Source organism: Solea senegalensis, unplaced genomic scaffold (assembly GCF_019176455.1).
Source record: "Solea senegalensis isolate Sse05_10M unplaced genomic scaffold, IFAPA_SoseM_1 scf7180000017215, whole genome shotgun sequence".
Lineage (NCBI taxonomy): Eukaryota > Metazoa > Chordata > Actinopteri > Pleuronectiformes > Soleidae > Solea > Solea senegalensis.
In genome coordinates this window covers 31,020-45,841 of record NW_025322291.1, presented here as the reverse complement: position 1 = coordinate 45,841, position 14,822 = coordinate 31,020, and the positions used below count along the sequence as shown (strand labels likewise).

General features: G+C 41.3%; 1 protein-coding gene across 1 annotated transcript in view; it reads right to left on the bottom strand.

The window, feature by feature from the left end:
* The window catches only part of LOC122764084 (CREB3 regulatory factor-like), a 29,718-nt gene extending 15,453 nt beyond the window's left edge, over nucleotides 1–14,265 (bottom strand). The window contains exons 1-4 of the mRNA XM_044018451.1: nucleotides 14,200–14,265; nucleotides 11,694–11,867; nucleotides 9,002–9,191; nucleotides 4,445–4,518 (exon numbers count right to left, since the gene is read on the bottom strand). Of these exons, the coding sequence (XP_043874386.1) occupies nucleotides 4,445–4,518; nucleotides 9,002–9,075 (148 nt within the window). The 5' untranslated portion in view covers nucleotides 9,076–9,191; nucleotides 11,694–11,867; nucleotides 14,200–14,265. The remainder of the gene's footprint in view (nucleotides 1–4,444; nucleotides 4,519–9,001; nucleotides 9,192–11,693; nucleotides 11,868–14,199) is intronic.
* Between the last annotated feature and the right edge of the window lie 557 nt (nucleotides 14,266–14,822).

The window sequence follows — 14,822 nt, the reverse complement described above, 5'->3', positions numbered from 1 at the left end:
CTTATTAATTTTGATCAAGATGGCGCCACGGACGGCTGCCTCGGTGCTTCGATCCGCAGTACTTTGCTTGTTTTTGTTTATTTGTCGCGTTCTAAGTTGTCCCTCCATCATCCAATACACTCGAGAGGAACTTTTACAGTCTGAGCATTCAACTGGTCACACTTTTTCGCCGTTTCCCAGCGATTCTGGTGTTTTCACGGAACTTTTAGTTGGAGGAGCAGCAGCTCTCTGTAGGATGTTCAGGAGACGCAGACGGGGCAAGCGAGCCGGAGCGCTCGTTAAGCTCAGACAGCGGGGTTTTCGGACAGCGCTCCCGTCTATACATCTGGCGAATGTCCGCTCCCTGAACAATAAAATGGAGGAACTGCTGCTTCTCAACAGTAGAAACTCGGACCTTCACAGATCTGCTGCCCTGTGTTTTACTGAAACCTGGCTCAGTGAATACATCCCGGACACCGGATTACATCTTCCAGACTTTCAACTTCTCCGTGCGGACCGCGTAACGGAGCTCTCGGGGAAGAGGAAGGGAGGTGGAATCTGCTTCTAACATAGACATCAACATAACTTAACATACATTTGACAAGAGTGAATGAAAAAAGGTGACCAGAGGTCCGGTTTATTATTAAATATATATATATATATATATATATATAAACGATAAAGTGCAGATAGTGAATAGATAAATAAACAGGAAAAACCGGAGTCAAATTCCTTGTATGTGTTACATACTTGGCCAATAAAGCTGATTCTGATTCTGACCATGTGATATTTCAGTTTTTCTTTTTTAATAAATTTGCAAATTCTACATTTCTGTTTTTTTTCTGTCAAGATGTGGTACTGAGTGAACATTAATGAGAAATAACATGAACTTTTTTGATTTTAGCAAATGGCTGCAATGAAACAAAGAGTGAAAAATTTAAAGGGGTCTGAATACTTTCCGTACCCACTGTATATACTCACTTACTAGATTTACTGATCTGAGCAGAGGCTGGGAATATTTTTGAAGGACATTTCACTTTTTATAATATTCTCTGAGGGCCGCTCTTCAAAATGACTCTTCACATCACTCAGCACACTTACCTTTCTAATGCACGGCAGACCCTGCTGATCAGATGAAAATGATGATGATCACAGCTGGTTTTCACTTTGTGTCTGTCAGTCTACAGCACACGTGTCAAACTGGTGGCCCTGGGGCCACATGTGGCCCTCCAATCAATTACATGCGGCCCGCCCACCACTGTGCGAGGTGATGGAATAGAGACTGAATATAAGACTAAATGTATTTGCATAATATTTTTATAATAGTAATAAGACATTCAGTTGCGATCATTGCTTAATTAAATGTATTACACTCAACATGAAATTACATATATTTAAGCTGTTTTAATCACAATTACTACATTTTCAATTTAATTCTCCGTTTTGTGCATCATAAATATGTTTTTATTGTGAATCATTTTATATCAAAACAAGCACTTTTACTTTGCAATTCTGTCTAATATCATAATGAATATCTTATATTGACCACCAGCTACTAAATAGATATTTTTTCCACTTTTTTTCCTTATTTTCTCGATGAATCGTTTGGTCCATAAAATATCAGAAAACCTTAAAAAATGTTGATCAGTGTTCGTCAAACCTGGAAATGATGATGTTCTCCAATGTCTTGTTTTGTCCACAAACCAAAATGATTCACTTTGAATGATTTCTTTGTTATCCAGAGCCAAGAAATGAAGAAAATACTCACAATCAGAGATCTTGTTTTAATCATGAAAAAACCTTTGAACCGATTATCGAAATAGTTGTCGATTCATTTAATAATCGATTCATCGATTAAGTGTTTCAGCTCTAGTTCTGAGCACATTATTCAGGACTCACTCAAATGTCCCACCACGGAGAAGAACATTTTAGATCATGTTTACTGCAACATCAAACAGGCATACAGAGCAGTGCCACGGCCTCATATTGGATAATCAGACCATCTCTCACTCCACCTCGTCCCAGCCTACATCCCCATCAGGAAGAGATCCAAACCCCTCATAAAGAGGATCAACACCTGGCCAGAACACGCTGTCTCCCAACTGCAAGACTGCTTCAGTGTCACCGACTGGACCCTGTTTGAGAGTAAGAACGTTGAAGAGTACACACAATCTGTTCTGTCCTAGATCTCTTTCTGTTATGGAAACGTCACAGTGGAAATACGCTGCCGGGTTTTCCCCAACCAAAAACCCTGGATGACAAGTGACGTGCGACACCTCATCAAAGCCTGCGACAGAGCCTTTAAAACGGGGGACAAGGAGCTGTACTCCCACACCAGAGCAGAGCTAAAGAGAGGCATCAGAGCTGCTAAGGACCAACACAGGAGGAAAATAGAGGGACACCGACAGGACTATAACCCCAAGCAGGTGTGGCAGGGGATCCAGAGCATGACCGAGGGCACTAACAACCCCACCACTAGCGCTGATGCCTTCATGGCTGAGGAACTCAACAGTTTTTTTGCTCGCTTTGAGGCCCACAGGCCACCAGTGCCCCTGCCAGCCTTCAGCACCACCTCACTGACTCTCCAAGAACACGACGTGAGGAGAGTGCTGCGGCAGGTGAACCAGAGGAAAGCCACTGGACCCGACGGAGTGTGTGGGAAGGTTCTTGCTGCATGTGCTGGCCATCTCAAAGATGGGAAACACGTGTTGTTGTTGAAACAGATGTTTGCACCACTGTATGCTGGTGTGTGTGTGTGTGTCTGTGTGTGATGTGTTTGCACCACTGTATGCTGGTGTGTGTGTGTGTGTGTGTGACATGTTTGCACCACTGTATACTGTGTGTGTGTGTGTGTGTGTGTGTGTGTGTGTCTGTGTGTGATGTGTTTGCACCACTGTATGCTGGTGTGTGTCTGTGTGTTACCTTGTTTAATGGTAGCTAATAGGATGATTCACTGACACTCACACTGCTGTTAGTTGAATAACAGGTTGAAAGGCCTCTGTCAATATCTATCTATCTGCACCACTTTTTGCTAGTGTGAGTGTGACATGTTTGCACCACTGTATGCTGGTGTGTGTGTGTGACACGTGTTTGCACCACTGTATGCTGGTGTGTGTGTGTGTGTGTGTGTGACGTGTTTGCACCACTGTATGCTGGTGTGTGTGTGTGTGTGTGTGTGTGTTTGCACCACTGTATGCTGGTGTGTGTGTGTGTGTGTGTGACATGTTTGCACCACTATGCTGTGTGTGTGTGTGTGTGTGTGACATGTTTGCACCACTGTATGCTGGTGTGTGTGTGTGTGTGTGACATGTTTGCACCACTGTATGCTGGTGTGTGTGTGACGTGTTTGCACCACTGTATGCTGGTGTGTGTGTGTGTGTGTGTGTGTGTGTGTGTGTGTGTGTGTGTGCACCACTGTATGCTGGTGTGTGTGTGACATGTTTGCACCACTGTATGCTGGTGTGTGTGTGACGTGTTTGCACCACTGTATGCTGGTGTGTGTGTGACGGTTTGCACCACTGTATGCTGGTGTGTGTGTGTGTGACGGTTTGCACCACTGTATGGTGTGTGTGTGTGTGTGACGCGGTTTGCATCACTGTATGCTGGTGTGTGTGTGTGTGTGAGACGGTTTGCACCACTGTATGCTGGTGTGTGTGTGTGACGGTTTGCCACTGTATGCTGGTGTGTGTGTGTGTGCGTGAGTGTGTGTGTGACGTGTTTGCACCACTGTATGCTGGTGTGTTTGTCTGTGAGACACGTTTGCATCACTGTATGCTGGTGTGCGTGTTTGTGTTACCTTGGTAGCTAATAGGATGATTCACTGACACTTACACTGCTGTTAGTTGAATAACAGGTTGAAAGGCCTCTAACAATACTGTCATTGTTTGTGACTGAAGGTAGTAATAAAGGTTATTATGCATCACTGCAGCTGTAATTATTCAGAGATAATGTGATAGTAACAAGCGATGACAGGATTTTAAAACACTTCACTTATTTAGAGATTTGAAGATAGAAAATTAGGATAGGTAATTTTAATGATCGATATTGGCCTAGAATTTCAGTGGATTTTTAAATCACTTTCAGGTTCTAGCAGCTCTACAGCAACAACAATAAACCGCTTCTCAAAGATTTTCTCTGAATGATCAGCTCTTTGTCTAATGGTGTGTTTCAGCCAGCTTGGCTCGCCTCTCCTCGCCTCGCCTCAACTCGAGGCGATAACCTGGCAAGGTTCCAAGCGAGCTGAGGCAATACTATGTGTGATGTCACCAGACTGCTGGCCACTGATTGGTAAGAGTGTCGTCGTAGTTTTAATGATTCAGTCACTGGTCACTCGTTTGTGTGTCGTTTGTAAAACACAGTCACTGCAGTTTCATACAGCCATGCAGTGATGGTACAATTTTGTAGTGGAAAAACAAACTAAACAGTACTGTGCCCTGCTGTGCTAAAGAGGGCTAAAGATACTGACCGTACTCCTGGTTGAGCCCCCACAGCTTGATCTTGTTGGCTTCATGCTGGGCCTTCTTCTTCAGCCGACACGCCCTGAAAACAGGGGAAAAAAAAAACACCGTCATTCTCTGGAACAGGAAACTCACACTGTTGTGTTCCTGTGACTCTGCTGCTCTCACTGCGAGCAGCTGGGATGTATGAGGAGGCATTGTGTCCCTCCACTTCTCCAAGTACCATTCACACCATGAAAAGGATGAAAGTATGAAATAGATATGCTGGTTTGGTTCCACAATATTTGAAGTTTAAAAAACTAAATACAGCAGCGAATAACTCACTACATCACTGCCTGTTTAAAATGAATAAACTCTCATGGGGACGAATCTACACACTCCTGCAGCTGTGGAGGAAGGAGGTAGATGATAAAGAGGCCAGGTGTGCCCCAGGACTGAACCCTGGGGCACACCTGTAGTGACGGGGGAGGGCTCTGATCTGAATGATTTGAGCTGAATGAACTCAAATCAGTCAATACCATAATCAAAGGATTTTTTTTAAGTGATCACATTTCCAACTACATCAACTACTTTAATCAATTTTCAATAATTAAAACATCTTATTTTAAATGTGAATATTTTCTGGTTTCTTTGCTCCATATAACAATAATTAAAATTCAATCATTTTGGGTTGTGGACAAAACAAGAAATTTGAGAACATAATTTCCAGGTTTGACAAACACTGATCAATATTTTTCATCCTGTTCCCTATACTACCCACGGTCTCATCGTGATGGCTACATCTGCAGATTGATTTAATGAGAATAAAGCACTGCCTGAACTGAAAAAGGCCATCAACACTGAAGCACAGTGCACTTTTTAATGACTCGATCAGTGGTGCTGTCCCCAAGTGTTTTTAATCGATTTACAGTTCGGCACTGTTCGGCTTGATCCTTGTGTAGGACGTCTCTTCCTGTGACGGCACTCTCGCTGTTTTCCGCGCACATGTTGATATTGTCAGAGCACTAGTGGAGGGAGGGGGAGACAATGGAGCGGAGGGAACAGAAGCTGAGCGAGTGAGTGCTGTAAAGAGGACAAATCAGAAACACCCTGGAAGAAGGGTGTGTGTTTGCCTGTGTTTCATTTGCATATAAAGGGACCATGCACGAAAACCGAGCGTTCTGAAAGGGGCGGGTTTAGCAGGGTTATTGAACTGCTATGATGCTTCATCCTTATGGTATTTTGACCAAAGCATGTCACTGTCATGTTCATTAGGACACCAGGGAACTATTTTAATGGGGGAAATAGGGTATAATATGTCTCCTTTAAATGTTTTCTGGTACTGTAGTACTTTAATTAACTTCTCACTTCAGTGTTGTGACTAGCAGAGAGACTGTCATCACATTTACTCAGTATTTCCGTTTATTTTAATAACGTGGTAGAGTGGCTCAGTGGTTAAGACTGGTACCCTTTGTGTGAAAGACATCATGGTCGCATTGGTGGCAAGTTCGACTCCGCCCCTGGCTGATTATACTCAATTACATTGTAAGACGCTTTGGATAAAAGCGTTTGCTAAATGACATGTAATGTATTTGAAAATAAACTTGAATATGGAGTCTGCTCTTCCTTAAAGATGCTTTGAGGTGTCAACATGAGGAACCACCAACAAATCACATGACAAATGTGTTTTCAGTGATTCAGAACATAAGATATTGTATTGTAGAGCTCAAATGAGACATTTTAATTCACTTAACTGTGAATTAAACCACAGATATTTTGGGTTTGATGCTGTCCCAACAACCAGAGTGTGGCACAGTTACATTGTATTTGCATACTAAATGTCTGGTGACAGTGTCAATTTGCACAATTATTGCATAACAAGAAAATATGTTACTGCTGTTAATATAAGCAGATTTCTACCATGCAACATTGTGTGTTATATGTCAGTGATATGATCCATTACACCTCAGCGCTGTCAAGACTTTACTTACATTTACAGGTTTTTACAGATTTTAAAAGAAAACCATCCACTATTTTAGCTCCATCCAGTTATTTATGACACATATGTTTATTGTCCATGTTGCATTCACAAACAGAGCCAATAAAAAGTCAAATTACTATAGTTTTACATGCGACACACAAACTAGTGACTAGTAACGTGTAAAGACTCAGTTCATTCGATAGATTAGTTCAGTACTTCCTGCATGACCAGAGCACACACTTCATCCGTTAACGATATTAAGTTTTCAGGAATTTGAAGTCTTTTTAATGGATCTACAGTTCGGCATTGTTAGGTTTGACTGTTGTGTCAGATGTCTTGCTCATGCACGACAGTCTGATGACATCACACATTGTATCAAAAAAAAACTAAAAAAACCTGCTGTGCCAAGTCAAGTCAAGTTAAGTCGTGCTAACCAACAGGACTCGTTTGTCCCCTGGGCCATCAAACTCGTTTGTCCCCGGGGGGGGGGGGCAACAAAACAAACAAAACAAACAGTACGAACTAAACAAACAACTGTCCATAATCAAAAACCATAAAGACATGTGCAATAAAACCCTGGGCAATACGGGGTAACGGTAGGTGTGTGTGTAGCTATGTGTGTGTATGTATATGTGTGTGTAAATATATATATATATATATATATATATATATATATATATATATATATATATATATATATATATATATATATATATATATATATATATATATATATATATATATATATATATATATATATATAAATATATATATATAAATATATATATATGTGTGTGTGTGTGTGTGTGTGTATGTATACATATATGTATATATGTATGTATATATATGTGTATATATACACACACACACACACATATATACTGTATAGCTATATTTATATACATATCTATATATATACATACATATATACACACACATATATATATCTATATATATGTGTATGTATATATATGTATATATATATGTCATATATACATATATATATATATATATATACATATATATATATATATATATACATACATATATATATATATATATATATATATATATATATATATATATATATATACATACATACATACATATATATATATATATATATATATATATATATATATATACATACATACATATATATATATATATACATATATATATATATATATATATATATATATATATATATATATATATATATATATATATATATATATATATATATACATACATACATACATATATATATATATATATATATATATATATATATATGTATATATATATATATATGTATATATATATGTCATATATATGTATACGTCTGAGCCAGCGGATCATTTCATCAGGACAGGCCGAGGCAACGCTGCTATGCGCTGGGCACATCGGCACAGTGAGCGCCAATGTCGTATCTGAATAAACAAACCACATGTTTGAATTCTAAATGGATATTGAGAAACGGCCAGAGACTACAGAACGTTATTTAATGTTGCGCTACAGTCAGTCGTCCTATAACACACAGTGCGGCAGCATTTTACAAAAATAGATGATGATAAAAAAGTCAAATGCAAAGTTTGTCAGCAACAGTTTTCATATCACAGCTCGACTACAAACATATCATAAAAACACTAAGCTAACTCGTCTGTGTTATGTTGCTCCGTCTGTTTTGAGTACATGATCATATCAGAATGATATATTCTAATAATCATTGATTTGTTTTATAACAATTATATTGTTTATTGCAAAACACTTTCAGAGCCGTCAGCCGAATACTAGGTCAGTGAGCAGGACGTGATTTTGTCTGGATATTTCAGTGACCGCTGGTAAACATCCTCCTTTCCCTTCACCACGTTATGTTCCTGCCAACATTCTGTTTGTACCCTGTATGATGTATGACTGGAATAATAGGATATTCCCTGAGTCCCCCTCCTACTTAAACCGTCTCCTTTCCTCCCATCCTCCACAGATGAACTTTAAATAACCCCAGTCTCCTCCCTCATCTAAATCCTCGTCTGCCTCCTCAGTCCTGCCCTGATTTCTTTCTATTCAACCTGCTTTCCTCCATCTCATTTCCTTGGCTTCTATCCATCCTTCCCTCATTTATTCCACTTTGATGACAGCCATCGCAAATCCGTTAAAAAGACACGGTTAACACAAAGTACACCCATGATTTAGAGCACGTTTGTGTGAACACTGTAATTTGAACACAAATTTCTAAAGCTTTTTATTGTAAATCGTGATGTAAAAAGCTTGATGCCTCAAATAAGACAAATTCACGTCAGTTGAAATGTTCTTTTCTTATGTGTTCTTCCCTCTCTGTGTCTTTCAGAAATGGCATTAGAAGGTCAACCATTTTAAATGCACTGCATATTTGAAAACCAATCTCAACGAGGCTACAGTGTAGACTGCAGATACCAAACCACAGAGAAACAAAGAATTCTCTTTTGATTCCAGCATTCCATTTTTTTGGCACGTAGAAACATTGAAAGCTCTTGAAAATGCCCGATCGCGCATGATGAATGCATATAGAGTCTCTGGGGCTTGGTGCAGAACATGTGTGAGGGCAGTAAGTAGAGTCAGATACCTCGAGGCCAGCTTGTTCTTCTCCTTTCTCGAACGTGCCCGAGCCACAGCGGGGAGGTCGTTGACCGGACCCATGCCGTCTATGGCGGCGTTGAGCTTCTGCAGCTGCTCCCCAATGTTGTGGAGCTTCTGGGGGTTTGGGGTCAAGTCGCTGGCGTCTGTCTTGCGAGCTTTGCGGCGTCCTTTTTTGCCTGTGCAGAGAGGAACGAAGGGATATCAATCGATTAAATAAATAATTAGTCGCATCTTTTCATCTTAATACTGAAGCTTGTAATACTTGATGTTAGGGATGTCCCGATACTACTTCTTCACTTCCGATACGATACCGATATTGCAGCCTTGAGTATTGGCCAATACCGATATTGATCCGATACGATATCAGCACTAATCATACATACTTTAATTACATATTTGTAGTGTGAAATATTAGAATAGGCTTGATCAAGTGATGTTAAACAGAGAACAATAGTCAGCAACAGTAGGTATAAGGAAAAACTGTTATTTATTAAAGTTAATTTTTATTAATCCCCTTAGGGAAAGTATTCCTCTGCATTTTGACCCATCCTAGAATTAGGAGCAGTGGGCTGCCACACTGAGTGGCGCCCGGGGAGCATTGGGGGGTTGGGTACCATGCTCAGGGGTACCCCAGCCCTTTTTGGCCGGGTGGGGATTTGAACCGGCGACCTTCTGGTTACAAGTCAAGTTCCCTTTCCACTTGGCCACAGGCTGCCCAAATTATTAACCAATGGGTTAAATTTGAACCTTCAACATAAGAATATTGGATTTTTTTTCCATGATAATTTCATCAGGAGTGCTAATGGGGTTGTTTCCAGAGCACCCGTGTTTCACAGGTCACAGCGTGTCTTCAGAGAACACCCTTTCACTATTTTGGATTAGCCCAACTCACACTAGCTTAACTGTAGACGATCTTATTAGCATTAAATTTAAACGGCCTCATCATTAACGTTAAATTTTGTCCAGAAGTTGACAGGTCTGTAATTAAAATGAACTCACTTCACAATTTCACATTCTCAAACCTGCTCATTTCAGTGCCGTCCTCCTGTGCAAAACCAGCGAGACTAAGATGGACCGAGAAGGATAAAACCGATTTTGTCACTCTCAACTTGGAGTCTCTCCAGCTCTACACTGGTGTTTGACGCCGGGATGGAAACAAGCGCAATGATTGTTCAAAAGTCGTCTTTTTCCTAAAGTTGCTAAAGTTAGACCCATAGACTGTAGCCTGTGGGCCGCTGCACTGATGCACTAAAAACACATGAACTGAAGTGACACATCTCAGCAGTGTAGTTTAATGTCAAACTGCTGCTACACTAAATGTAGTAGTAGTTACTTTGCCTGGTTACTAGTTACCTTTACAATGCAGTAACTCCGGTACTTTTTGGGAGGAGTAACTAGTAATTATAACCAATTACTTTTTTAAAGTAACATGCCCTGTTTCTCAGTGTAGCAGTATTTAGATCTCACGTCACTCATTCCTTTGTTTCTTAACGAAGACCGTCTTCATCGTACATGAAGACGGGCGTCTTCATCGTACTATCAACAGGTTTGAGTGTGACAGAAAACAGTTGATGAAACGTTTCAGAAGTGAACTGCACTCTTCAAAAGAGTTATTCAGCAGTTTGATGAGATAAATTATACTTGTTCCCACCCACCCCTGCTCTGCTGCTGTATACACACAAACACTCCCTCAGTCAGGTCTGATAGTTTTGTTTGACAGAGTCTGTTTTCAGATGAAGGAAGCAGCAAACAAATCATGTTACATTGTTTCTGTTCACGAAGACCAAACAGTAAGTTTTGTACTGAAGCTTGAAGTTTGAACAGATTTCCTCATGAACATTTTTGCACTTACACACTATATGAACTAAAGCCATTAACAGTATATGGAAGAAGACTTTCTTGTGTGTACTCATGTAACAATGGCATTACTCTTCTGTTTCACTCACACTCAGGTAACATTGTTCTCACAGAGCTTGGGGTGAGTGTGGAGGACTATCGTGGCTTCTTCTCCCTCTTTGGGTGCAGTGGTGGCTTTTGGGGTCAAAGGTCAGCCATAAGAGGAAGTTAACCAATCACAGCTGCATTTTTTAAATTTAATTATCTTATTTCAATCAAAACAAAACATGTGTTGACCCAAGTCAGTCTCTCAATCTCCGTCAGTCCATATTGGCACATTTTACTGGCCCAGGGACATGTACAGCCAATAGGAGGCTCCCTGTCTCTGAACTGGCATGAGATTGATCAAAGTTTCCTGTGTTTGGTAAAAGGGTGGAAACAAATTTCAAGTTTTCAGTCAGATCCTCTAATTTACATGATAGAAGAATTGCCTTCACCTCCCCCCACATGACCTCACTGTTGATTTGATTAGATTTATATTAAAAAACATTCATGTGCATTCCAGTGAGATGCTGCTGCTGCTAAAAGATTCAGAATTCAACATAAAACTTGAACGTAGTGTAAGCCTGAGGGTCCCAATCTGATGTGTCATAAAGAAGAGAAATGGGACGCTGCTGCAGTGTGCTGCTCTCTATTTAACCTCTCATTGATTTGGAATGCACTTAACAATAAATCTATTGATTATCTATATTATTCATCAGAATGTTTTGTCAAAGTACTCGTTTGAAATAAAATAAAAAATGTTGTTGTTTGATGTATTCATGTGTGCGTGTGATTGTCACCTTCTCTGCGGTACAGTGTGCTGGGTAAAGTGCTGGAGCTCCAGGACAGAGACCAGTGCACGTCTCCGCTCAGCTTCTTCTTCGTGGCCGACTCTCGAGCACGTCTGTACTCCCAGAAACAACGGCGCTTCGGTGGCCGCTCCCCTGGCTGCCTGGCTGGCTCCGCCTCCACCTCTGGAGACGCAAGTAAATAATAGTTTAAATTCTGGCACAAAACTTCGGGAGATTGAATCTGTGATTTCAGTGTGGTGGGTCGCTGGTGTTTAGTAGTGAAATTCTTATTCAGGAGATTTTATTTAAATTCAAACAAGAAGAAGATTGCAGAGGACAAAGAACTAATCTTTTTTGACTATTTCTAATTTTATTATTTTTACAAACTTGTACTATTTAAAGGGGACATATTATACCCTATTTCCCCCATTAAAATAGTTCCCTGGTGTCCTAATGAACATGTCAGTGACATGCTTTGGTCAAAATACCATAAGGATGAAGCATCAAAGCAGTTCAATAACCCTGCTAAACCCGCCCCTTTCAGAACGCTCAGTTTTGTGCATGGTCCCTTTATATGCAAATGAGACACAGGCAAACACACGCCCACTTCTTCCAGGGGGTTTCTGATTTGTCCTCTTTACAGCGCTCACTCGCTCAGCTCCTGTTCCCTCCCCTCATTCCTCTCCCCCTCCCTCCACTAGTTCTCTGACAATATCAACATGGCAGCGTGAGCAGAAAACAGCGAGAGTGGCGTCACAGGAAGAGACGTCCTACATAAGGATGGAGCCGAACACTGTCCAACTGTAAATCAGTTAAAAACACTTAGGGACAGCACCACTGATCCACCGCTGATCGCTGCATAAACAGCTGCTGTATGTGACTGTATCAGACTGAGTCTGTGCTCCGGTCATGGAGGACGTACTGAACAAATATGTTTAATTAGGACGTGTCAGAATGGTCAGTTATGACCTCTATGTGACCTTTTCTTAACAATGTGTGTGTTTGTACGTCGCTGACTAAATACGGCGACCGCTGGCCGCAGTCTGATGTGAAGTGGTGCGAACACACGAACACACGTTTGCTGACTTTATCCGGCACATTAGCTTCATATATAAAATCCTCTGTAAAACACTGTGCTCCACTGTGCAGCCACCAACAGCACACTTGTCCCTCCGTGTTGACATAATACCGCTCTTCCTCCCTCGCCTGCACTCTCGCAGGGACAAGGTGGAGCTAAGGTGGAGCTCTCCAAGTAAACTTACTGGTGGGGCGGTAACATTCGCGGTGAAATGCGCATGCTGCCGTCATAAGCGCAGGGAATTCAACATCGAGTGTTTTATGGCCTATACTTACACTAAGGGGGACCACGAAAACATGACTGAGTATTCTTTTTCCACACTGTTGGGGTTCTCTGCTCTCCTTGATGTTGTCTATGTACAGTGCCTTGAGATAATGTATGTTATGATTTGGCACTATACAAATAAAATTGAATTGAATTGAAAGTACAGACAGAAGTAGAAGTACCGACAGAAGTACAGACAGAAGTAGAAGTACAGACAGAAGTAGACGTACAGACAGAAGTAGAAGTACAGACAGAAGTATGGACAGAAGTACAGACAGAAGTAGAAGTACAGACAGTACAGACAGAAGTACGGACAGAAGTACAGACAGAAGTACGGACAGAAGTACAGACAGAAGTAGAAGTACAGACAGAAGTACAGACAGAAGTACAGACAGAAGTACAGACAGAAGTACGGAGAGAAGGCTGTTGTGCAGCCATGTTTTCAGTGAGCGTGTGCCTCAGTGTCTCATGCTGGTTCTTGGTGCAGGTGAGTGAGCACATACTTCAAAAACAGCTCAACATTTCCTTTAAAAATAAAAAAGCAGAGAAAATGAATATGTACAATTCAAAACTCAGAGGTTCAGATAACCTAACTACTATTGTCCTACATTTTCCCAGAGTCTAACTCCATACGTGTTGTCCATTAAATGCCCCTGTCTTCCAGACCTGTATAAACATGTACGGCCATCATGAGGCATAGATGACAATTGGTTATTATTATCTTTTTTGACATTATTCAAAATATCAAAACATGGGAGTCAAATATTTTTGTTTAGTTTATCACTGCATGTGGAAGAAAGGTCAAAGGTCAACACTGAGGACACCAGCTGAATTAAGGCAGTTTGATAAATGACAGGAGTGTAAATAACCAATTCACTGATGGCTGAGTTCCATTTCTCTTCCTCACATTCATACTGGTTTACTTTCACCATGTGATCAGTAACAGACGTGCTTCTCAACAACAACTACATTCATTTCATTATTATTCTCTCCTTCCATGAAAAAGTCAATGTATGAAACAGTTGAGTATGAAAGGGAGTATATCAGAATTATCGTGATCAAAATAATCCTTTACTTAAAAATGAATAAATGGTAACTGGTCTGTATTTATTCAACACTTGTCTCAAAGTTGCTTTACACAACAGTTCAAACAGACATCGTCAAACAACTCACCACATTCACTTTCTGAGGAGCTGGAGAGTTCAGCTTCCACTGCTGTCTCCTCTGTTCCCTCCTCTTCCTCCTCCCCTTCATCCTCCTCGTCCTCGTCCTCCTCTTCCTCCCCGCCTTCCTCTTGTTCCTCATCCTCCAGATGTAGCTTAGTCTTGGCCTGGCTCTCCTCCCCGCCCCGCACCTCCTGCTGTATCTCCACAGCTTGCACCTCCTCAGTCTGAGAGCTGTGAGCTGCTGCTGGCTCTCCTCCCTGACTCAGGGAGTAGTTGTGCTCCTCGCTGCAGTGCTCCAGAGCCAAACCTGCGGCCACTGCTGCAACTGCCTCCTCTTCCTCCTGTGCCACCTGATACACCTCCACCATACGCTCCTTTGACATCCCGCCATCCTGACCTCTTTCCACCAATCTTTCTGCAACGAAAAACTCCCTTCCCGTTGTCACGGCAACAGACATTCGCCCTACTTCCTTACCCACGGCAATGGCTTGGACTTCCTGGGTAATGGGAGGTAGCATGTGTCTATTCCTCCTCTTCCGGTCTTCTTCCTCCTCCTCTTCCTCCTCCCGGCTCCTCCCCCAGCGGCCTATCAGGACAGCCTCCTCAGAGCAGGCCAGCAGCTCCCCTCCT